The sequence below is a fragment of the Letharia columbiana genome, assembly GCF_014066305.1.
Source record: "Letharia columbiana isolate WasteWater2 chromosome Unknown Sc0000061_s0, whole genome shotgun sequence".
NCBI lineage: Eukaryota > Fungi > Ascomycota > Lecanoromycetes > Lecanorales > Parmeliaceae > Letharia > Letharia columbiana.
Window position 1 is genome coordinate 73,968 of NW_023501105.1, and position 23,015 is coordinate 96,982.

General features: G+C 50.3%; 8 protein-coding genes across 8 annotated transcripts; 3 read left to right on the forward strand and 5 right to left on the reverse strand.

The window, feature by feature from the left end:
- Positions 1–848: 848 nt before the first annotated feature.
- Positions 849–2,030, reverse strand: HO173_011315 (uncharacterized protein; the record flags this gene model as incomplete). Its single annotated transcript, XM_037313196.1, has 1 exon — positions 849–2,030. One exon carries the CDS (start codon positions 2,028–2,030, stop codon positions 849–851), a length of 1,182 nt encoding a protein of 393 aa, XP_037159861.1.
- Positions 2,031–2,227: 197 nt separating this feature from the next.
- Positions 2,228–5,903, forward strand: HO173_011316 (uncharacterized protein; the record flags this gene model as incomplete). The annotated part of the gene is made up of 5 exons (XM_037313197.1): positions 2,228–2,356; positions 2,469–2,495; positions 2,556–2,699; positions 2,763–5,723; positions 5,781–5,903. The coding sequence occupies 5 exons, from the start codon at positions 2,228–2,230 to the stop codon at positions 5,901–5,903; spliced, it is 3,384 nt and encodes a 1,127-aa protein (XP_037159862.1).
- Positions 5,904–6,742: 839 nt separating this feature from the next.
- HO173_011317 (uncharacterized protein) lies at positions 6,743–7,920 on the forward strand (the record flags this gene model as incomplete). Its single annotated transcript, XM_037313198.1, has 5 exons — positions 6,743–6,858; positions 7,178–7,210; positions 7,265–7,471; positions 7,529–7,685; positions 7,738–7,920. 5 exons carry the CDS (start codon positions 6,743–6,745, stop codon positions 7,918–7,920), a joined length of 696 nt encoding a protein of 231 aa, XP_037159863.1.
- A 774-nt stretch (positions 7,921–8,694) lies between these two features.
- Positions 8,695–9,838, reverse strand: HO173_011318 (uncharacterized protein; the record flags this gene model as incomplete). The annotated part of the gene is made up of 2 exons (XM_037313199.1): positions 8,695–9,272; positions 9,355–9,838. The coding sequence occupies 2 exons, from the start codon at positions 9,836–9,838 to the stop codon at positions 8,695–8,697; spliced, it is 1,062 nt and encodes a 353-aa protein (XP_037159864.1).
- Positions 9,839–9,922: 84 nt separating this feature from the next.
- On the reverse strand, positions 9,923–12,593 carry HO173_011319 (uncharacterized protein; the record flags this gene model as incomplete). Its single annotated transcript, XM_037313200.1, has 5 exons — positions 9,923–9,981; positions 11,035–11,297; positions 11,350–11,739; positions 11,884–12,227; positions 12,291–12,593. The coding sequence occupies 5 exons, from the start codon at positions 12,591–12,593 to the stop codon at positions 9,923–9,925; spliced, it is 1,359 nt and encodes a 452-aa protein (XP_037159865.1).
- Positions 12,594–16,982: 4,389 nt separating this feature from the next.
- HO173_011320 (uncharacterized protein) lies at positions 16,983–17,907 on the reverse strand (the record flags this gene model as incomplete). Its single annotated transcript, XM_037313201.1, has 3 exons — positions 16,983–17,121; positions 17,171–17,309; positions 17,364–17,907. The coding sequence occupies 3 exons, from the start codon at positions 17,905–17,907 to the stop codon at positions 16,983–16,985; spliced, it is 822 nt and encodes a 273-aa protein (XP_037159866.1).
- A 2,273-nt stretch (positions 17,908–20,180) lies between these two features.
- Positions 20,181–20,849, forward strand: HO173_011321 (uncharacterized protein; the record flags this gene model as incomplete). Its single annotated transcript, XM_037313202.1, has 1 exon — positions 20,181–20,849. The coding sequence occupies one exon, from the start codon at positions 20,181–20,183 to the stop codon at positions 20,847–20,849; it is 669 nt and encodes a 222-aa protein (XP_037159867.1).
- A 508-nt stretch (positions 20,850–21,357) lies between these two features.
- HO173_011322 (uncharacterized protein) lies at positions 21,358–22,355 on the reverse strand (the record flags this gene model as incomplete). The annotated part of the gene is made up of 3 exons (XM_037313203.1): positions 21,358–21,920; positions 21,974–22,066; positions 22,121–22,355. 3 exons carry the CDS (start codon positions 22,353–22,355, stop codon positions 21,358–21,360), a joined length of 891 nt encoding a protein of 296 aa, XP_037159868.1.
- Positions 22,356–23,015: the final 660 nt, after the last annotated feature.

Sequence of the window (23,015 nt, forward strand, 5' to 3'; positions counted from 1 at the left end):
GAAGAAACTGGACGAGGGCGTGACACCAAACTGATCTATTGCCATCCCCATCTCCCAGATATGTCGAATCCATCTTCCAACCAACCTAATCCCGGACTGTACGATCTCCAAAAGCCCGAGAAGCTGTCGAAGATCCTCAAGGAGGACAAGGATGATTGCCTGTCCTGTAGGCTGGTCGGTCAGCTTGTCTTCCTTTCTTTCAAGCAACGTGTATTTGACTATATTTGACTAACCCATTAAACAGGCGCATCGGCATTCATCGGGCTTGGGGCATATGTCTATTACTCTGGGAAACAAGGGCTAAAAGAGCGGGGACACTTAATCGCTAGGCAAAGTGGAATGGGTGGAGTGAAGTCGAGGCTTCGGGGAATTGCGCTTCTGTCTTCGTGCTTCGTTGGTATGGGCTTGTATCGACTGGTGAACTAAGGCAGAAAGGAAATCACAGGATAGAATCGTCGGAAGGAGGCACGAGGTATGGACTACGGGTCAGCAAGACTCCAGCTTCGGTCTGGTGGAGATTCTAACACGGGGCCTCGGTCATCCAGAGTTGGCGTAAGCTCGTCGGGGATGACCTGGTCGAAAAGTGGGGCCGAATCAAACGCTCCACTCAGAAGACGGAAGTGGATATGAAGGCTCTTGCATTCATAGTGAAGAAGCTTTATGCAATTGAAGCAATTTGTAATTGTCGATCAAAATATCGACAGCCCTCATCCCATACTATCAAGGCAACTCGGTCGCTATCTCCAACTGCGATACCTTCATGCAAAGTTATCCCAACGGTCCCGTATGTACAACGACCGGCATGGTCTTAGCAATACCATTATTTCCCTCTTAACAGCTTCTATTACTCAGGTAAAGCGGCCTCGCTTCCCGCCTCCATCACGTCCATCTTTACCGTCCCCAAGACTGCCCAGATCGAAGTAATCCCCAAACGTAATCCTCCTCTTTGACCCTGCCACTGAACCTAGTGACTTTGCGCCAGCAGTAGATCTAGCACCATGCCGGTTTTGATGATTGCCACCTCGGTGTGGTGTTCGGGATCCTCGAGACACCACGTCAACTCTCACTGCAGGACTCGGTAAAGGCTCTGGCTGAGGGATGGTGTTGCTGGTCGTGTCGGCGGCCTGCATGTCGACGTCGTAAGGGTATGGATGAGCGGATCTAAAAGAGAAGACCTCGGGGGCGTGAAATAAATTGTTCTGTGGCTGAGAAGTTGCTGGAGGAGCCATGGGAACAGAAGCTGCTCGCACAGGCGATGTTGATCGTGAGGGCTGTCTTGCCTGCTCACCCTCTGGTACAGTCGAGCGTTGGGCGGTTGGTGAGCTACTCCTAGCTCTTTTTGTTGTCTCGCCTCGATCATCATCACTATCACTGCCCATATGTGCCGGTGGACTACCATCCAAGCGCTCCGTAGCCCACTGCCGAACCTTCCACCCTTCTCCATCACCTAAGCCGAGATGCTGTTGATCGAGGAAGGTCAGGAGGTCATCGAGTGCATCTTGGTATCCAGCATCTCGGGATCGAGTCTGATCGGCGGCGGCTGTTTTGTAGAGATTTGTGACGGAGAGAGCGGCACTCTTGAAGCATTGGATAAGCTGTTCAGGTGGTTGGTTGGCCCTTTTTCTTCGCGGGGAACGAGGCAGAGAAGTGTTCAGGGTTCTCATGGAGTCCATAGCAGTTTCTGTGGTCTCTAGCCTTTTGTAATTTCGAGGCAAGGAACTTGGATAGACGGGTGGTGGTCGGGAATAGTGGGGGTTGACAAGAATCGTTGTAGGTTTTGGCTGGAATATTGCGTTGAGACACTCTGTTGTAGTGAAGCTTGCGATCAATATCACAGAACGGTGAATGACTGTCTGAGTAAGAAATCCTCCTTCACTCGAAATATGATGAGTTGTAGGAATCTGGTGAGCCGCTCTCGGCTGACAACAAAAGGCTTGGCGACTACTGAAGCACCTAGCGCCGGAGTTACGGCCAATCGGGAGCCGCGTAGGAAGGTTTAGCGAGATTTTAGAGTGAACGCGAGAGCTCATACTTGAACGCAATCTTCTCATTGCTCTCTCCATGCCATTTCTCTACCTTCACAACTCCACATACTCCATCCACAATCCACTCTACACGTCTATAAAAGCTTCAGCCACCCCAGCGACCCCCACAAACCTCTTTGAACCATCAATATCAACTTGCGCTTTCCCTAGCTCGCGGGTGAACACCCCCAGCGTCTGGGAGGATGGCACCCTCTAATAGAATCTCCCACGCCAACTCCAGTGCGACCACGCCCTCGGACACGTCTATGACCGAGAACAACGGTCGTTTCAATGGCCGCAAGTCAGCTGCACATGACGAAGACAGCGTAATGGTATGTTACTTCCCCCCTCCGCCGGGCTAATAGAAGACTTGGCACTACCCTCGCGGAGGAAGGCCTGCGGGATCGTGGCTTCAGGAACACCCACTAATCATAGTCACATTAGGATAACCAGGAGACTCCAGACTACTCGGTCAGCATTATGTTCCCTATTATTGCTATTGATTTTACTTATCACTTATGCCCTGAATAGGACTCAGACACCAATCCCAATACGACGGCAAGCAGTGTCATGGGTGATGTGTTCCAAGCCGATGGTCGTAAGCGGAGAATTGAAGCGACACAGTTACGAAAGACTGTTTTCGGTAAAAAGCACAGTCGGCTAGATGACACTAAGGTATGGTTCACGCTGTGGGACATTGTGGATCCACATGTTTTACTAACGGCTCTGATACAACAGGAAGACGACACTATTAGACGCTTTCGCTACCTCTTAGGATTGACAGACTTATTTCGGCATTTTATCGACGCTAACCCGAATCCACAGATCAAAGAGATCATGGCTACAATTGATCATCAGAACGAGGAGGAGGAACGGAAGGCCAAGAAAGGTCATGGGAGAGCAGGCGGAGCGGCCGGGGAGCGACGGCGCAGGACAGAGCAAGAAGAAGATGCCGAGCTGCTGAAGGACGAAAAGAGAGGCGGACAGGCAGAGACAATGTTCTACGAATCACCCGGTTTCATTCAAGGCGGGGTAATGCGCGACTATCAGGTTTCTGGGCTCAATTGGCTCATCTCACTCCACGAGAATGGCATTTCGGGAATCCTCGCGGATGAGATGGGCTTGGGAAAGACGTTGCAGACTATTGCCTTCCTAGGTTATCTTCGGCACGTTTGTGGTATCAAAGGCCCTCATCTCATCACTGTGCCGAAGTCAACACTCGACAATTGGAATCGTGAATTCAAAATGTGGACACCTGAAGTCAACGTCTTAATTTTGCAAGGAGCAAAGGACGAACGACATCAGTTGATCAATGACCGCCTGGTCGACGAGAAATTTGATGTCTGCATCACAAGCTACGAAATGATTCTTCGGGAGAAGGCCCATCTGAAGAAATTTGCCTGGGAGTACATCATTATTGATGAGGCACATCGCATTAAGAATGAGGAATCTTCTCTGGCGCAGATCATCCGCCTCTTCAACTCACGAAACCGCCTACTCATCACGGGCACGCCCTTGCAAAACAACTTGCACGAACTTTGGGCTTTGTTGAATTTCTTGCTCCCGGATGTGTTCGGCGACTCAGAAGCATTTGATCAATGGTTCTCAGGGCAGAACGCGGATCAAGATACCGTCGTTCAGCAATTGCACCGAGTCCTTCGGCCTTTCCTGCTGAGAAGAGTCAAGAGCGACGTTGAGAAGAGTCTGCTGCCAAAGAAGGAAGTCAATCTTTATATTGGCATGTCCGAGATGCAAGTCAAATGGTACAAGAAGATTCTCGAAAAAGACATAGACGCCGTGAACGGCGCTGCAGGCAAGCGTGAGTCTAAGACGCGGTTGCTCAACATTGTCATGCAACTACGAAAGTGCTGCAATCACCCATACCTCTTCGAGGGCGCCGAGCCTGGACCACCATACACCACTGACGAGCATCTTGTCTACAATGCTGGTAAGATGGTCATGCTTGACAAGATTCTTGTCAGGATGAAGAAGCAGGGCAGCAGAGTCCTTATTTTTTCCCAAATGAGCAGAGTCCTGGACATTCTGGAGGACTACTGCGTCTTCCGTGAGCACAAATATTGCAGAATCGACGGATCAACGGCTCACGAGGATCGCATTGCTGGCATTGATGAGTACAACAAGCCAGGATCAGAGAAATTTGTCTTTTTGTTGACCACCCGCGCCGGCGGTCTTGGCATTAATCTTACCAGTGCTGATATTGTAATCCTCTTCGACAGTGACTGGAACCCCCAAGCAGATCTGCAGGCAATGGATCGAGCGCATCGGATAGGGCAGAAGAAACAGGTTGTTGTATTCCGATTCGTCACGGAACACGCTATAGAGGAGAAGGTGCTCGAGAGAGCGGCGCAGAAATTACGTCTTGACCAACTGGTTATTCAGCAGGGGCGTGCACAACAGGCGGCAAAAGCAGCTGCGTCCAAGGACGAGCTGGTCAATATGATTCAGCACGGCGCAACTGAAGTGTTCGAGAGCAAAGGTGCAACTGGCGTGCTCGGCAACAAATCCGATCTAACTGATGACGATATCGACCAAATTCTACAGCATGGTGAAGAGCGCACGAAAGCTCTAAACGCGAGATACGAGAAGCTTGGCATCGATGACTTGCAGAACTTTGCATCAGAAAATGCCTACGAGTGGAATGGCGAGAACTTCAACAAGAATTCCAGAAAGGATGTGGGAATTGCATGGATCAATCCATCAAAGCGTGAACGAAAGGAGCAATCATACTCGATGGACAAGTATTACCGGAATGCACTGTCAACAGGTGGGAGGACGGCCGATACAAAACCCAAAGCGCCCCGTGCACCGAAACAAGTCCAAGTTCATGACTATCAGTTCTTTCCTCCACAGCTTGTTGATCTCCAGGAACGTGAGACCGCTTGGTTCCGTAAAGAAATTGGGTACAAGGTTCCTCTGCCTGAACGAGAGGATTTGACCGAGAGCGAAGCAGAAGCTGAGCGCGACTTGGAGCAGCAGGAAATTGACAACGCCACACCCTTGACCGAAGAAGAACAAGAAGAGAAGGAGCGGATGTCTTCTCTAGGGTTTGCGGATTGGAATCGAAGAGATTTCCAGCAATTCGTAAATGGCTCTGCTAAGTATGGTCGAAACAACTACGAAGGTATTGCGGAAGAAGTCGATGGCAAGGACGCAAAGGAGATCAAAGACTATGCCAAAGCCTTTTGGCAAAAGTACATGGAGATCCAGGATTACACTAAATACATCACTAACATCGAAACGGGCGAGGAGAAGACCCGGAAGCTGAACCACCAGCGGAAGATGCTCAAGCGAAAGATGGATATGTACCGCGTCCCACTGCAACAACTGAAGCTGAATTACTCAGTCTCGACAACCAACAAGAAAGTATATACAGAGGAAGAAGATCGCTTCTTGCTTGTCATGTTAGACCGGTATGGCGTTGATGGAGAGGGCATCTACGACAAGATCCGAGACGAAATCCGCGAGAGCCCTTTGTTCCGATTCGACTGGTTTTTCCTGAGCCGTACACCTATCGAGATTGGGCGTCGGTGTACTACTCTTCTGACAACAGTCTCGAGGGAATTTGAAGGGGCGGACGGGAAGATGGCCAATGGTCATAAGGGCAGAGCTAGAGACGAAAACGACGAGGAGGAAGAAGATGTGGCGCCTGCCAAGAAGCGGGCTAAGAACGGAGTCAAGGTATGTGACTCAGGTGCGGGAATCTCTGCGGATCATGCTGACGTCTTGTTATTACAGAACAAGCAGCTTGAAGTGGTCAAGAACGGCAGTAGAGCGAGCTCCGGGCAGACCTCGAGAGCAGTCAGCGTATCGTCCAACGGTACTAGTTCGAAGGCCAAGGGGAAGGGAAGGAAGAGATGATTCTTCACGCTGTTCGACATCCTTGTGTAGGCGCATGAATCTTATCATGAGTGCAGGGCGTTGGTTGGAGGAGGGTTCTTCGAAAAGACTAGATTATGCAAGGCTTTGTTTGCATTGGCATTATGACTGGCTTGCGAATGTACGCTATTAGTGTTAGATGTAGCAGGCTTGAGCCTTTAGATATGACTCGCTCCACTATCGACACATTTCTATCAGTCGCTCGCCCTAGGTTGCATCTCTTTGCAGAAACCAATAGCAACCTCATGGGCGGAAATGTGTTATGGAAGGAAGCGCGGCTACCTAGGAAACTCTCCATGAAAAGATCTATAGGTATCCCGGAAACGCCAGGCCTCTTGACCGTTATGTTCGAAGACGCCATACTTGCCCACATTAGGCACCTCGATGAACGTAGGCCCCAAAGTAGAGTCAACATGGGCTTCAATTCCGGCCTCAGAGCCCAAAATCACGTATAAAAGAGGGGTTTACAAAGCAGTGGCGACTCCTCTTCCGGAGAGCGTCGTGGAAGATGTATTGAAAGTCATGCTCTAGTGTTAGAAAGAGCACCTCGAGCCTTTAGCGATGTCAGGGCCCAGAAGCTAACCGGAAGCCGGCCCGAAGCTGCTGGCTTAGAGAGGCTTCCGGGGCCCCTTTGCGAGGGCGCCTTCCACGTTCCAGTACAATAGGCCCTTAAATTTCTTTTGCTCAGCCCTGCACGTCTGTTAAAGATACTACTCATCGAAACCAATCCTCAATAGAATCCCATGACCTTTATAATTCCCAGCAGACCTTTTCACTTCTGTCAGAAATCGATCAGCTCACTGCATCTCCTCACTCGAGCAATGAGCCAGACGCCGAGGCCGCCAAAGCGATTTGCTCCCCTCGACCCACAAGAGGGCAATGTCTCTAGCGCTCCACCGCTGAAAGGCATCGTGTTCGATGTTGATGGGACACTGTGGTATGTATGTCTTATAGAGTATAATGGATTTGACGGATGTAAGGTGGCGAGTCTCAACGTCCCCGCTTTAAATTTGCTCCTGTCTTCGCATTCTTTGGGTCTCAAACACAGCAAGCGTCTCTGAATAGAACTACGGTTCCATCTATCTTAAAACTTGATCTTGTTGTTAGAACGCGATGTCACGCTCTTCTGTCTTTACTTGACGAGACCCTTTGAACAAAGTAATTGAACGCCATGCCCCAGGAATCCATCCAGCTGTGACCACTCTAGTTCTAGTCCTAACATGCAAGATGTGTCCTGACCTGTACAACACTTTCAGCAAACCTCAGTCCTACATGTTCAAACAAATGCGGTATTTCGCCCTGTTCCCGTCCATGGCGTGCTGAAGCCAATCCTCCATCTTCAGAGCCGCCCTCTCCATCGACAAATCCACCGACATCCTCGACCACATTTATTCCCTCCCACATCCCGCTCAAGAGCAAGCTCAAGCCGCCATCCGCGCCATCGAAACATCAGCAATGATAGAACAAGAACCCCAGCCCGGCTTGAACGAGCTGATTGCATACCTCGAGAGCAGAAGTGTGCGGATGGGTTTGTGTACGAGGAATTTCGAGTAAACGGCTCAGCCTCTTGTCTAACACTTACATTGCTTGCTAAGAATTGTAACCAGTGGTCCAGTGACGCACTTGCTGCAGACCTTCCTTCCAGGCAAGACGTTCGCACCTATCGTCACTCGGGAATTTAGACCACCCAAGCCGGATCCGGCGGGTATTCTGCATATTGCCAGAGCTTGGGAACTGGATGATGGAGGGGAGGGTTTGATCATGGTATGTCTGACGCTACCTGGGCGAAGCGCATAAGGCTTAATGAAAGCGGCAGGTGGGCGATTCAATCGATGATATGACGGCTGGCCACAAAGCTGGTACGGCCACGGTGTTGTTGGCGAATGAGAGTAACGGAGACCTGAAGGAGCACGAACATACCGGGAGATGGATAGATAGATTGGATGAGTTGATTGGGGTTCTGGAGGCCGGATTCGAAGAGAGGGGGGTGGCAGAGTGAAAGGAAGCGGCAAACGGGGCGATGAACCTGTCTGAGAGTTTCTACTCAGTTGGAGTGTCTTCATGGCGCAAGGATTCGATGCAATGCAGTCACTATTTCGCGGAGAATCATAGTAGGTAACCCTCAAATTGTGCTCTTTGAAAACCGGGCTCGCCTACAAGCCCTTGAAAGACACATAAAGCTGGTATATTTGAGCAATCCTACACCTTCACAAGATCCCATTGAGAAATCAGACTCATGAAATCAAAACCATTCAAAGCTTCTCTGTAACTACTCTTCCTCCTAGCTCAAGGGTCAAGGCCCACCAGAGCACACTGTCCTGGTGACAGAACATCTTTGCGTACGCTGGGCTCTATCTTTACGCCTCGAAGACATTCCTTTATTCACTAGGCCTTCTCGAAGCTGTGACCCGAATGTGTATTTGCGAGGGTGCGCTGACTACGTAGTACCTGAAGCTTGAGTAGTAAAATTATCTTATTCACAGATTAGATACCATGTTCATTCTATCCACACTTGATAGGAATACAATTTTTGATGAGTCTTGTGCACTCAACGAAAGAGAAACAGTACTGAAGTCGCCGCAATTTAAAGCAGGGGGTGGTGATGTTGACCACATGAGCTCGGGGCTGCCCGGCCTGGTCTGAGGATATTGGAGGAGCCGTAGCGCGTAGAAAGAAAGAAAAAAGAAAAACAAAAGAAAAACCAACAACCTATCAGCAAAGAATCTCATGCGAGAACCACGTCCGGGTCTCGCAACCGGAACCGACCAGACCCTCACTCCCACTCCTCAACCCGACTGTAATTCCTCGCCAGACGTTCGTCCCCCAGCACCAAACTGTGCGTATCCCAATGGTAGCACCCGTCCCTCGTGGCCCCGTCGCACAGCGGCCAGTGCACCTTCGCGTCCATGTCGCAAAAGATGCCCTCGGAAAAGGACAGAAAGTCCGGCCCGTGCGACCGCGCGCTCGCGCACAGCTCCCGCGCGCTGTGCCCGCCGTGCGGGCTCGCGATCAGGTGGGAAAAGGCGGCCGAGCCGGAGCGCCTCGCGAGGCGGCCGTTGCGCCGCCGGCCGTTCCTGCCCACGCCGTCGTTCTCGGGGCGCTCGGCGCTCCGGGACGCGTCGGCGTCGTCCCAGAATTCGATCGACTTGGGCTTCTGCACGCGGGTGCGCTGGCCGGTCGTCGTCCATTTGTACCCGGGGGCGTCGGCGCGGAAGAGCATGGTGGGCCAGGTGCAGTAGGAGCGGGGGTCGTGGTTGTAGTCGGAGGTGAGGTTGGTGAAGTCCTGCATGTGGATCTGCAGGGCGGCGGTGGTGATGCCGTGGCTGTGGTCGTGGTCGATCCAGGTGCATGCTGGTTGGCGAGTGAGTTAGCCATGAGGCGATTTAACTTTTTGGGCCGGGGGAAGGGGGGGGAAATGTAATGTATGACTCACTTGGTTTATGATCGTCCCCAACGATGATGTTGGAGTAGTACCAGTCTCTGTCGCAACCCCTTCCCATGTCCCCAGTCCACCCACGGTGCGTACCGTCCGCCCACGTCTGGGCTATGTAAGCAATGCAGAGCTCATTGGTTGTCGGAATGATCTGCAAAGCGGTAGCCTGCTCCCCCGGTCCCCCTCCATGCCTGGATTGCCAGATGGTCATATCCTTGAAAGAACCCGAAGTGATGTATTGGTGATCGTCATCACTCGAGCTGCCACACCAGTTCTGGTTCTCGTTGAAAGCGTTGATCAGAGGGGCTTCGCCCGCCGCGTGTCGTAGTGCTCCTGGTTCCCCTTTGTCGCCATTGAGGGCGACTGCGACGCGCACCGCCGAATCCATTGGGCCGGGATCGTGCGGTAGGTTGTTCTGCATAAAGCCGACGAACCCGATAACCGCAGAGAAGACACTGATGACGTTGAAGATACTTGCTCCCATGGCGAGGTTTCGAATATGAGACACTTGGAGGTACGAGGCAGCTGCAAAGATTTTGTCGGTTGGCAGTTCGTGTCACAATGTCCCTCACTGATGTTTGGAAGAAGATAGACTGTTGACAACTTCTTCAATGAATGCTTTCCGAGCTGTTATTGTATAAGAGATGTAGGTAGAACAAGAGAAAAAGAAGAACTATGGTAAGAATATATATGCTAAAGGGCTGACTCACTTTAAAGATTCCAATAATGCAATATCTTCGAACTTGTCTCCATTTGGATTGAAACTCCGCAGAACAAGAAATACGTGATTAAAAAGTCTGGAAGATTGAAAATAGAGCGCTTGGAAAGAAAAGACTATGGATGCAAATACATTTTGAGCAATATCTACCATGCGTCACAAAAAGTTCACTTTTCGCCAGAATAAAGAGCAATTTTTGAATCTCTGCATTCAGTGGTCACAGACTAACAAGGTGTGCCACGCAGAAAAGCTCTGATAGCGCGCAGATGCCACAGCGGTGTGATATTTAAATAACTGGTAACTGGGTTCTAGACGCTCGTAATGTCTGATTCATTTCTTAGCCCGCTATGGTCGTTGTCGATTAATTCCGAGTTCCGACGGTGATGGCTGAGCGTGGCATGACGAGCCGCTCTTGATACGTTGGTTTGCTATGCGAAGACTGATTGGAATCGTGGTGCCAGGGCGAGATTGGAGATAAGCCGTGGATCGAGTTTAAGGGCAGATCACGAAAGCAACACCATCCGTTCATTGAGACTGAGATTACACTGACGCCTATACCGAACCCCAAAGCACGTACTTGAAGGATATTAAACTCAACTTGCTCGTAGTAAAATTTACGCATAATTCAGGCATATCATTCTCTCTGTAACAAGGTTTTGGGCAGGATATGAGACAAAATATGATTGGAACAGTTGTAGGGAATGGCAGAAGCTGCAATTTTATATATATACTATCGTTGGGCAGAATGACGCGAGCAAATACGAGTGCGGAAGATGACAAGCTGGATTTCTGATGGCTTGCAGAATATAATGTTGGAAGAGAACTCCGCGGGGCGCTCATTGCTCCTTCTTTCAAAACCCAATTGTCAAGCGTTGGAAGAACGTCAAGTAAACCAAATTAAAGGAGAAAAGTAGGGATGAAGGCATTTTTAGACAAGGCTGAACGCACACCAATTGAAGTACCTTTCGAAGATGAATTCTCGCTTCCCGCGACCGCATCGGCGACCAGGACATAGATTTCACCGGAATCATCTGAGCTCACAAACAGGCGACCTTGCCGATCGAAAGCCATGCCAACAGGCCGAAAGCAGGCGTTAGGGCATTTGGAGTTATCCGCGTTGGTGAGAATATCTGTGTACGAGGTAGTACTCATAGCAGGAGCAACGGGCTCGCCATTGGCGAAGTTGATAAGGGATACTTTGTAGCCGACTGGCTGGGTTCGGTCCCTGATATCATGTAAGTAACTGTACTCCTGCATGAGCATTCAACTGAACTTACCAGCTTCCGTGGAAGGTGACCCATGCCTGATCTCCACTGCTGTTGAACTTGATGTCCAGCGGAGCCATATGTGCCTGGAATGTCAGCCTCGGGGCTGTTCTCCGAGCGCATATGCTTTCAGAAGTCGCATTAAGTGCAAACTGACTGCCAACGACCAGGTGGGTGTTGTCCGGAAGTGCACTTGGGTCCCAGGCTGCAAAACACTCGGGATAGCCGTAGTTGCTGCCCTGAGACTTGTCTGTGTTGCTAAGTAAGGTACCGTGGAAGTTCATCTCCTCACCAGGGTTATTTTGGTGCACGTCGACGCCGTCGCGCATGATGTCATCGGCGGAGTTTTCAACAGAATACAGCCCGCCGGTCTCAGGATGCTCGGCAACTCCAACCGAGTTGCTACGCAGATTTCGGAGTCAGAAATGCGCATTCAAGGTAAGAAATGGAGATCCGGGGAATAAAAAGGTCTTCTTGCTCCCGACACATGTCTTGCGACTCAAGTTCAATACCAAATGGGAAGTATTAGCTCCGAATTGTACGTACCGAAGGCCCCATCCGAGGCGGAGTCCATCTGTGTCAAATTGGTAGCCTTTCGTGGGAAGTTGTCCAAGGTCGAATACTTTGATTTGACTGTGCCCAGTGCTAATGTTGGAGGCTAAAGGGTCTATATTCGAAGTACTTCCGCGGCTGATCAACAACCTGTTCTCGAGTTTTTCGGAAACCAGGAGTGTCCGGGTGGTGTGGTCATCGGTATTCATTCCAGTTACTACGGTATTTTGAGACTCAGCGGCGCCAGTCAAAGAATTATAAGCCCATGAATAAGCTGCGGTAGGGTCGGAGGCGAACAATGTTCTTCCGTCTGTCGAAAGGGTCATTCCGTGATTTAGCTGGCATCATGAGGGTCAGACCTTTTCCACAGCTTGGAACAGCCGTTCACCAGAATGACTTACAGCCGTATTGGAGATGATCGTTTGCTTTGATGGCGCCCACACACATGCGCCGCCAGCGTCATCCAGCTGAAGACTCACAATACCTTTACCAACCTGCAATACGAGCAAGTTACCAGCATCGTCAAATTGTATAGACCTAGGCTTCGTGAGGCCATTAGCCACCACAGAGAAATGATATCCCGGAGCAGCTACAGGCGTAATCCCGTTTCCAGGCGCAGGATTGACACCGCAGGCTTGCCCTTTAGTGCGGACGATGAGGACGGTCAAGGCTGTGGTCACAGCTGAGCGCAAGATGTCAAACATATTTGAAACCAGAAAATGGCAATTGGGCCGAAAAGATGTGGATGGGCGCTTTGACGGGCACAAAGAACGTTAGCAAATCCAGAAACGAAGACGGGATGGTGAGCGACAATGGCCTTTATTTACCTTCTATTGTCCAAGTGCATTGCATAAATGCGTGGTCTGTTAATTGGGGGAATCTCTGCATTCCTGACCTTAGCTTGCCTCCCTTTCATTCCTCAAGTGCCCCCATGACCGTGCATAACATTGAAGGCATCCTGGCACCTGTCAGATGGCTCCCCCATGTTCAAAAATATCACTATGTTGAGAAGTGGGTCTGGGCACCTTGATGATACATGCATCCAAGCGAGCGAATCAGATGCTAGTCTAATTATCAAGCCACGCTTTTCTCCACAGTCAATCCCGTAAGAGCAGCAAACTATCAGTCTGAGATCAGTGAGTCGTTTTGTCTAACCATGGAATTGAGCACCTGCCCCACTCCCGCACGCTTGTTCGGTGCTCTGCGCACAGCCATTCGGTCAGCCCTCTAAACTTGCGTATTTCGAGAAATATTCAGGTTGCCGAACCCCACCATTTGTAAATCACGTCAACTCGTTGCGATACCCACCACTCTTAACCTGCAGCTTCATGTATCTCCCACAGCAGTCGCAGATTTGAATAAAGATGCTGAAACCTTGTCCTTTTAAGATAGAGCTGAAACCACAACCTGTGGCGTGATGCGATGCAAGGCAGCCGAGACATTGGTGGCCAACCGAAGTTTCGGAACCGATATCAACGCTCAAAATCCTGCGACCTGCCCCTGGGAGAGGAGCTGATTGCAAGCTCCTCAACTATCTTTTGACCGGCATATCAAAAATAGGAATGGACTCCCTGCTTTCCCCTGAAGCCAGTCTTGCAGGCACTGCGTCAGCGGTCTGCAGTCCCATGAAAGACTGGATGCTCGACACGTCGAATTTCTTATCGGCATGATCACCGGTATCCGTGACCCCTCAATTATATTGCTTCTGGCTTCACCGACCACTAAGAGCCTCCTCAACACCGACACCCTCGGTCCATATGTCGCTGTATAACTTTGAGTGAGAAGAGGCATTGGGTGGTGATTGCGAGCATGAGAACAGTCTCTATTCTTGCAACCCGGGCTCCGGGAGCTCCTTGAACTATTGGGTGGCGGGCTGGAGGTGATGATTAGCTTAGAGCGTGATGCAATGGAAATATCGAAGTTCGATGCGCTTTAGATGGAATCTGCGGGGTCAGTAGGCTACGTATTAGCCCAAGAAGGTGGGACAGGATGAAACGATCAATTTGGGCTTTGAAGGCGCGGACGGTCTTGAAGTCTGCGAGATCTTCATGGACAAGGATCAACAGTCTCCTAAGGATACTTGTCATGGCTTGGTGTCCTTCTCGATTTTGCTGGAATGCCTTCATCACCAGATCGAGATCGATCTGGCGTTTGCGGAATTCTGGGTTCTTCGCTCTTTGTCAAGTTGTTGTAAGGATCCTCGAGATTGGTAGCGTTCGCAAACACTGCGCCATGCCATTCGACGGACGGCTATTTGATGAGTTTTCGGACTGTTGATCGCTGCTGCTCACATGCGAGTTACCAAGTTGATTGATTACTAAACTAGCCTGCCGCTAGTTAAGTAAGTGGGCCAATTAACATCCATCTCATCTGCCGACCAATGCGCCTACAACAATCCTCGTCCACGAACTTCCTCCACTTCTGATCGAGTAGCCTGCTTTCCCTAGATTGAGCATTCCTGCACTCGCATCTTACGATGCTCCGAGATCGAAGTCTTCCTAGCCGCTGCGTCATGTGCTCGAAAGTGCGCTGTAAGCTGGTAGGCCTGGATTGCCGTATTGATATCACAGAAGCATTAGCTGGATCCACGCCATGTCTCTCCGCGAGCGGTTTGCTGTGGCATAGATCGACTCGGTAACAACGAGCTAGTCCGAGCAGCAGGTACATGTCAGTTATGATGCTGACCTTTGGTGACCTGGTACTCGTCCTCTAAGTCCTTAGCTTATGCGTCTATTGTCTGACATTACACCCTTACGCCAAATACCCGGGACCTTTCTTGGCCAAGGCAAGACAAGTGACGCATATGAAAGGTTTTCGCTGACCAAGTGGTCTAGGTGACATATATTTATTGGATTGTACCATGCGTACAAGGGGGACATGCACCTTGATGTCTGGAAATGCCATGAAATGCACATGAGGAAGGTGTAGTCTGGGTACCTCTATAGAAGAGAAGCTTTGCGAATTGTACTGCGTCCAAGTGATCGTCTCGCTCTGCTGTGTATCCAACCGCATATTCTTATAGCCGCTGCGTGTGTCACACAGGCGACAAATGACGTGCGTACGTATACTTACGGCGGACGACGGCTGACACTACGACAAAACCAAAAAAAATAAAAAAATTCTCTGCCTGCCGCTAGTGTAAGTGAACCAATCAACATCCATCTCATCTGCCCACCAATGCGCCTACAAACAATCCTCGTCCGCGAACTTCCTCCACTTCTGATCGAGTAACCTGCTTTCCCTAGACTGAGCATTCCTGCACTCGCACCTTACGATGCTCCGAGATCGGAGTCTTCCTAGCCGCCGCGTCATGTGCTCGAAAGTGCGCTGTAAGCCGGTAGGCCTGGATTGCCGTCTTGATATCACAGAAGCATTAGCTGGATCCACGCCATGTCTCTCCGCGAACGGTTTGCTGCGGCATAGAATGACTCGGTAACAACGAGCTAGTCCGAGCAGCAGGTACATGTCAGTTATGATGCTGACCTTTGGTGACCTGGTACTCGTCCTCTAAGTCCTTAGCTTATGCGTCTATTGTCTGACATTACACCCTTACGCCAAATACCCGGGACCTTTCTTGGCCAAGGCAAGACAAGTGACGCATATGAAAGGTTTTCGCTGACCAAGTGGTCTAGGTGACATATATTTATTGGATTGTACCATGCGTACAAGGGGGACATGCACCTTGATGTCTGGAAATGCCATGAAATGCACATGAGGAAGGTGTAGTCTGGGTACCTCTATAGAAGAGAAGCTTTGCGAATTGTACTGCGTCCAAGTGATCGTCTCGCTCTGCTGTGTATCCAACCGCATATTCTTATAGCCGCTGCGTGTGTCACACAGGCGACAAATGACGTGCGTACGTATACTCCCCACCTCAGCCAGCCTTTTTAACGGTCAAGATCCCATGATTAGAGAAGGTGAGGCTATTGCTGCGAAGCGTGAACTACCGCGGAAATATCAGGAGGGCTATGCGGTTGGCCAGTCTCTCGAAGTTTGTCATAAAGAAAATGTCGGAGATCCACGAGCTTGTGATCTGAAATTTTGACAGTTGCAACCTGTTCGCGTGTGAAATTTTTGAATTCGAGACTTAAAACCGCTGCCATCCTATATGTCGTTCGATCTCGTTCAACGTTAGAAAGCCATCAGGCTCCGGATCGGAATCCCACGATCGATCCTGTTGTTGAGGGGTAGCTATAAACAACGCAAAAGGAGTAGTCACTATCCTTGGTATAAGAGCTGCTCCTGCGTGGATACCCAAAACCTTTGCGATGGAGGCATGATGGAGATATGGGAAGCTATTCCTGGGTAGCAGAAAAGATCTGACCAAGTCCTGTAGTGAACGGGAACCGGCTGGTGCATACATCTTCTGTGACAAGTGTCATCCCTCAAATACGGACGCAAATGGCCTATATCTTCCCCAACGCTGATGTAGTCTCCCCTCGTATACTCTCAACTCAAAAGCAGCTCAACCCTCCAATGTGTCTCCTTGTCGGGCATTGTATCCTTCTGGCAATCATCCGCGGCGGGCTGAAGAGCAGTATGGACGAGGAAGATAAGGCGGCTTTCGTGGCTGTGGATGCGAGAGGCCTAGGCCCCTAGCCACGAGATGAGAATTTTTATAAAAGCTTTTGTAAGTTAGCCTTGGTGCTGGGATGTCCCAGATGGTTGAATCGTAAAGGTGGTTTGGCTTGGCAAAATCCGGAGAATTCCTACAATAAGGTAACTGCCGGCAGGTGATTCAGGACCCCTTGACTGCAGCTGATCCGCGACATCCTAATCTTCGAGGCTGAGCAAATGCAGGAGCTTCGCTCTCAGGTTGTCAAGAGCGGCCTGATCTTAATCCAAAGTGGGAGATCGTGGTTTCTAGATTTGGTCGGAGTTCCACTGCTGGAGTGACGACGTATTTGTCATGATCCGCATCCCTCTTCTGGTCGCGCTTTCTCCAGAACGCAAGCCTGTCTTCCCGAACAGGTAGACCCTGCGGCACTGAGATGGTTCTCATGGCCTCCTGCTCTTGGTATTGAGCGTTTGGCTACCTCGACGCATTGAATGGGAATCGCAAGGTGGCCGTAGGATACTTAAAAGCAAAGGTTTTAGTCAACGAAACCCATTTCTTCATCCATGACACCAACAAGCCCTTTGCCAGAAGGATCTTCCCCAGTATCCGCCGGTGGCCAAGGATTCTGTGTCTTCCGTAGACTCTCCGACTGTCGGATCGCGGCTGGTAAATCTCTGCACGAGGTCAACCGCTTGCCCTGCACACTGCACCTAGAGACTGTACTGGAGATTTCCATGAACCACATAGCCTTGTATTGCAAGCTCTTCTGCCAACTCTTCCTGATGATTGTCCAACAAGTCTGGATTGGGAACAACAATAACGGGGACCGCAATTCGTAGGGCGTCAAGGATAGAGCCAGATCCTGTCCAATACGTGAGCCTGAGGTCTCATCGATAGCGCAGGGATAAATTGGTACCTGCGTGGCTGATGACAACACCTTCTACACCGTTGCCTTGGCCTTTGGCAGCCCGCATCTCGGATCCCAAACCCTGCTTGTTGAAGTCGAAACCACTTATGCTGAGGTCCTGCACTTCTTCACTCATGGTATAACTGCTTCTTCTGAACTCCTCGAGCACCTTCTGTCCATCTTTGCCATGTTGTAATCGCAGGTCCGTGTAATCATGGGTCTCCAAAGCTTCCAGAAATTGCGGGCTAAGGGCGGCTTTGACCAAGGAGTCAAAGCTTGCCGTTGCTCCGACAGTAACAAAGCAGACCTTCTGCGACTTGCGTTTCTTGCGGGACATTGACATGATAAAATTTGGTCGATAATCTACCGGCCAGGGTGGTCCAATGTCGTAGAGGGCCGGTGGGGTCAAGGTAGAGTGAGGTTCCCGGAGACAATGTCTTTTCCGGGGTAGGATAAGCGCCCGGACCGTCCAACCGCGGGTATCTAGGCATGTTTCCGAGGCCTGCTGGATGGGTGCCGTCGGGTGGACGGGCGGGCCCCGGAGCTCCCACATTCTTTTATGTGCTGCAAAGATGTCGCAAAGAGGCTCAGCGTTTCTAGGCTTGCTTGTGGGGGCTAAGAAATATCGTCGTTCTAGCTATTTAAACATGCGTCAACATATCTACAAAATCTTCCAACTTTCATTGAGATTGGCACCGTCTTTTTATGTCTTGTTATGCATTGACAGGGAGTCATGTACGCTTGCGGTACTGCACCGAGTTGCTTGTACGTGAATGCTTTCAAAGATTTGCTTGCCCGAGTGCAAAGAGGAGGATTATGTACTATCCGCCGAACTATCTGCTGTTCAGCATCGCCCTTTACTGCCTCAGAATGAATAGCATCCTGACACATCCAGTTTCACAATCAAACCCCTGACCATTTGGTTACTTCTTTTCCGTATCTCAAGCAAATGATGAATTCGCTTTCCTGAGGTTGCAACATCATTGGGGAGAAGGTGCTGGGGACTATTGGATGGTGGACTCCTCTGTTGTACGGGAGTATTAACTGCCTGCTTTTGGGGCACAAGATACTGGCACGGCTGGAGATGGGGTGCAATATTGACTTACGCCCTGCTAAGGCACCAGCTAAGTGTCCGGGGCAGGAGCGCTCTTCGAGTCCCACCAGGAATTTTCCCGACAGTACCTTCAAGGAAGACCAGTGGAGCTCCAGGGAAGGGGCCTCGATCGAACGATCAAGCTCCTACATCAGCAAGCCAATGAGCACCGCAACGCTAGCTGTTTACTCAGATTTCAATATACTGTCATTGTCTTATCGGCGGTTCGCCGCCATCTATGCATGCTTCGAGGACCTTCTCATAACGGCAACAGCTTTCTTTCATGACGGTAACGAGGACAGCAAATCATTTCTCAGGGCTCTCAACATTGTTCTACCCTATCAACGAACTGTGTCTCGTCATCCAGAAAGCTAGGGCCAGACTCAAGTGCGCTCACAGGATTTATCAATAAATCATCGGTAGGCAATGCAGCATACTGACCGCTCAAGCACTTCGCCGCTCAGCTAACATCCGGGGCTTGCCATGTTGGACGATACTGAAACTATTGAAGTGATCGACGAATTGTCGGAGACAGTCAAGAAGGACTTGAGTGAATATAGAGTAGTTCTGCAAAGCTGTCAGATCATGCTATTGACTCTGACTATGTAACAAAGGTCAAACAATAGACTGCAGCTTGGTTGTATCAGACCTGCTGATGATGGAATAGAATAGGTGCCGCAAGAGGTGAAGCGGTTGATATACAAACCCTTTACGTCTTGACAACAGCAGAGATCCTATGAGTTGGCAAGTCAGCAGGATAGACGCAGAGACGAACGTTTGCTCCGAGTTTGTCAATTCTATGGCCGTCGATCTTGCACAATATAGCAAAGGACGAGAGAATGCGCGGGGGTTTGCCGCATTATAAGGCGAAGGTAAGGGTCTTGACGATGATCTTGGTCTGGAGACGCTCGGGGACTCATTGAAATGGCAAATCGTCCGTGGTTGCATGTAGCTGACACTTGCACTGGTTGCTCCAGCTCCGAGCAAATCCGCAGGCCGGAAAAGGCGAGTAACGGCAGTGTACTATATGAACAGCATGCCAAGCCACTCAGTGCGAGCATTATCTTCGAATAAGGAAGTACGAAGGAAGCGCGGCAAAATTGTGGCCATAATCGGTGCGGGGATCATTATTGAATCTCCCAGCAAGAGGTGAAGAAACTTTTTCAATGCCACGAACAGAATGAGATATCGAGACTTTGACGGCTAGATCATTTCTTGGAAAGGGTTAAAGTCAGGCTTTTGAGTATGCAAGGAGTTTGCATCTTTACACAAGTGCATTAGCATCTGAATCGTAGAGCCTGCGGCTGTTTCGGTGTGTAAGGCCGTTGAAGGCCATGAAGCTTGAGTGAAACAAGATTATTGCCGACGTCATTGTTTTCTATAGCGATCATGATCTTTATGAGATGATTGATGATAAAGGTGTTTGATATGGTCCACCATGGACTTGATCGTTTCGTGTAACAAGCCCAATGATGGTCACGGTTGTGGGGCCATCATGCCATATTTGTGCATCTGCATCTCAGTAGAGAAGTTTTCCCGCAAAAACATGTCAGGAATTGTTTATCAGTCATGGGATACTGTTGCATTTGTTCAATACAAGGGGGCGGGGTCTTGCCGCCTCACAGACAACCGTCAAGCTTACCTTAGCTAGCGCAGAGGTCAGCCCTATAGCACAATCTACGTCCAATGCTCAGGAGAGGATTGGAAGTTATCTCGCACGTCGATGCCGGATCATGCCTCTCAAAGATGATGATGACATAGCACCACCAGTGCCGGCAAGTATACGAGCCGGAAGGGTACCTCCTCCCTCCAGCCAAGGAATTTTCTTCCTGACTGGCGCACTCGCCGGCGCAACCACAATACCAATTGAAAGCCTCTGGCAACGTCTCGTCCTTAGAGCACCTGGATCCCTACCACTTTTGGCGTGGACTCCTATATACCGAGGCGGTGTCCGCTTCTGGGCCTTCGACCTCGCCCGCTATCATGTCGAGCGTCTTCCCATACCTGTCGCGATCAAAGGCGGGCTTTCAGGTGCTGCTGGAGGGTTGGCAGAAGTATGCGTGCAGTCGCTGTTCAGGAACAAGTTGCCAGATATGGCGAGCCTGACGAGCCAGTCTGGCAAACTGTTCTGCTGCTTTGGCACCTACACCTTCCTATCTACGACGCTTTCTCCGGAGCAGCTACCCCCGAAGCCGTTTTGGTATTGCTGGCTTATAGGGGCAACGGCTGGAGGCTTGGGAAGTGGGGTCATTGCGAGGGCAGAAGGGGTCACAGGGTCTGCTTTATGGAGGGTTGCGGTTCCAAAGGGAGCCCTGACTATTGGGACGGTGATTGCTGTGCAGGTGACGACTTGTGCGGTCATTCTGCCGTACAATCGGTTCATCCCCAATGGAAGGCTCTGAATGGTATCGGTTGAGGCAGGGAGCTTAATACGATGACTCCACGAGGGATTGATGACACCTAGCATCTGCACCCGGGAACCCATTGTCGATGGAGACTGGAGACAGACTTAGAATCTCACCTCCCCCTAGGCTAAGACCACGTTGGCCATTTAGGCGAGAATGATTTCTTAGTATCTAGGGAATTCACGCCACATGAAAGCAATCGAGGAACCGAATGGTTCTCCACAAGGTGCGGGAAAGTCATACAATCGTAGACAGGAATTAGCCACTATTGAGGCATCATCAAAAATTTCTTGATGTTCTTGCAGAATTGGCTCGAAGAGCCTGCAAAAGGTATCTCATCAAATCTGCATATGTTCCCACGGCAAGAAGTATTTGCTAATATCTAAATCGACAGAATGACCACATATAGGTGAGACAACGACAACGCTCGGAATAAATAAATCATGCAACCTGCGCTCTATCTTACTTGTAGGCTCTATAAGGCACCAGCTCTGCAACTCCCGGTTCAGACTCCCTCCGTTGTCAACATCTCGTGATCACGAATGTCCAGTTTGGCCTCACCAGTCAGGTATCTTGCAGGAAAGAAAATGTTAAAAACCCCTACGCTCAGAGCCATAAGCGCCCCATCGAGGACAGCGAAATAAACTTCGTGCGTAATCAAGTACCCTTCCCAACCCTGGGAGAGCTCGATGGCGCGGTAGAAATTACGGACGATGATGCAGAAAGCCGAGAACGTCGTTACCACCAATAACACCCTTGAGATCGGCACTGCTCGGGCACGCCAAAGGAAGATAAGCCAGAGCAGTCCGAAAGCGCTCATCGAGACGAGTTGAATGATGATACCAGCCATCATGATGTGTGTTCCAGGCGCAGTATTTCCCGGCGGATCTTCTCCTCCGGCTTTAGACGCGCTAGCACCACCAACAGCCTGAATAACGATCGAGATAATATCAAAAGATACGAAAATGGCAAGGTACATTCGTGCCGAGATGAGACTGTAGCGGCGGCCGTATTGCGTGATCATCTGCCCGAGAATGTAATAGATGGCGGCACTGAAAAAACAAGGTGCTGTACTTGTCAGCTCGTGTAACCGAAGAAGGCCGCTCGAGGAGCACGCATACAGATGATGAGGATGGATATCTGAAGAGAGAACAGGGTCTTGTTGTATGGGCAGTGGTGGGCACCGGCTCGTCCTGCCCAGCCCAGGCATTCGCCTAGAACAATGAGTTAGCAAATTGCGGCATGTGAGCTCCGTCATGACTGCAAACCAAAAGCACCCAGTGCGAAGGCAGAGTACCACCACTTGCGGCTCATGGTCACTTGTATGATGTGCGCCAGCATTGAGAGAAAGAAGACGACGGTGAAGACGATGCCGGCACCAAGATCAGGATCATAGCCGTAGGTTGGGGCTGTTGCGTTGGGGTCGTAGGGGACGCATCCCTTGCCACGCTGTGAGTTATCCAGCGTGGCGGCCAGCGTGGATGATCGGTCCAACAAGGCCATTTGGAGAGAATATGGATCGCACTGGAAAGGAAAGGTGAACGGTTCGTTCAAATGGCTCGTAGATCTTATGAGGCAAAGGAGCTTAGGGACGGTCTACGGCTACTAAAGAGCAAGGGATTTATCCTGGCTTTATATGAACAGCTCGAAAGCCTGATTAAAGTTACATCCTACCCAAGGTGTGTAAGAGGCGAGGAAGAAACCCCTCGTGGGAAGGGGAATCTTAGCTCGGTCCCACCTTTTACCGCTCTACTCAAAGATAGTAGCCAATAGGCGCGCAGAGCTTGAGTTGGATATAGATTCAATGGGATAATGCTCATACCCTGTCATCCAAAATCGCTCGAGGCTGTCTCGAAACGTCAGTCACGACGCGAATTTCTGAAGAGCCGTTGCCAAGGCTCGGTTATCTCAGAACTTCTCGCTCCTTGATATCGCATAAGGGTTTAGCGTGTGATACAAGTAAGGTTGCCGCCGGCGGGTGGCGTGACTGGCGTCAAGGTTCGGCGACACCATTAGGCCGACTTCCAATCCTCATTTACCAAGGACCAATTGCATTTAATGATTACATTAGCTCTCATGTTGATAATCAGGCCGCTTCAAGGTTGGCGGTACCTTAGTGCTAAGAAAGGATGCCGACTGAGGCTGAGGATCCTGCATCCTACG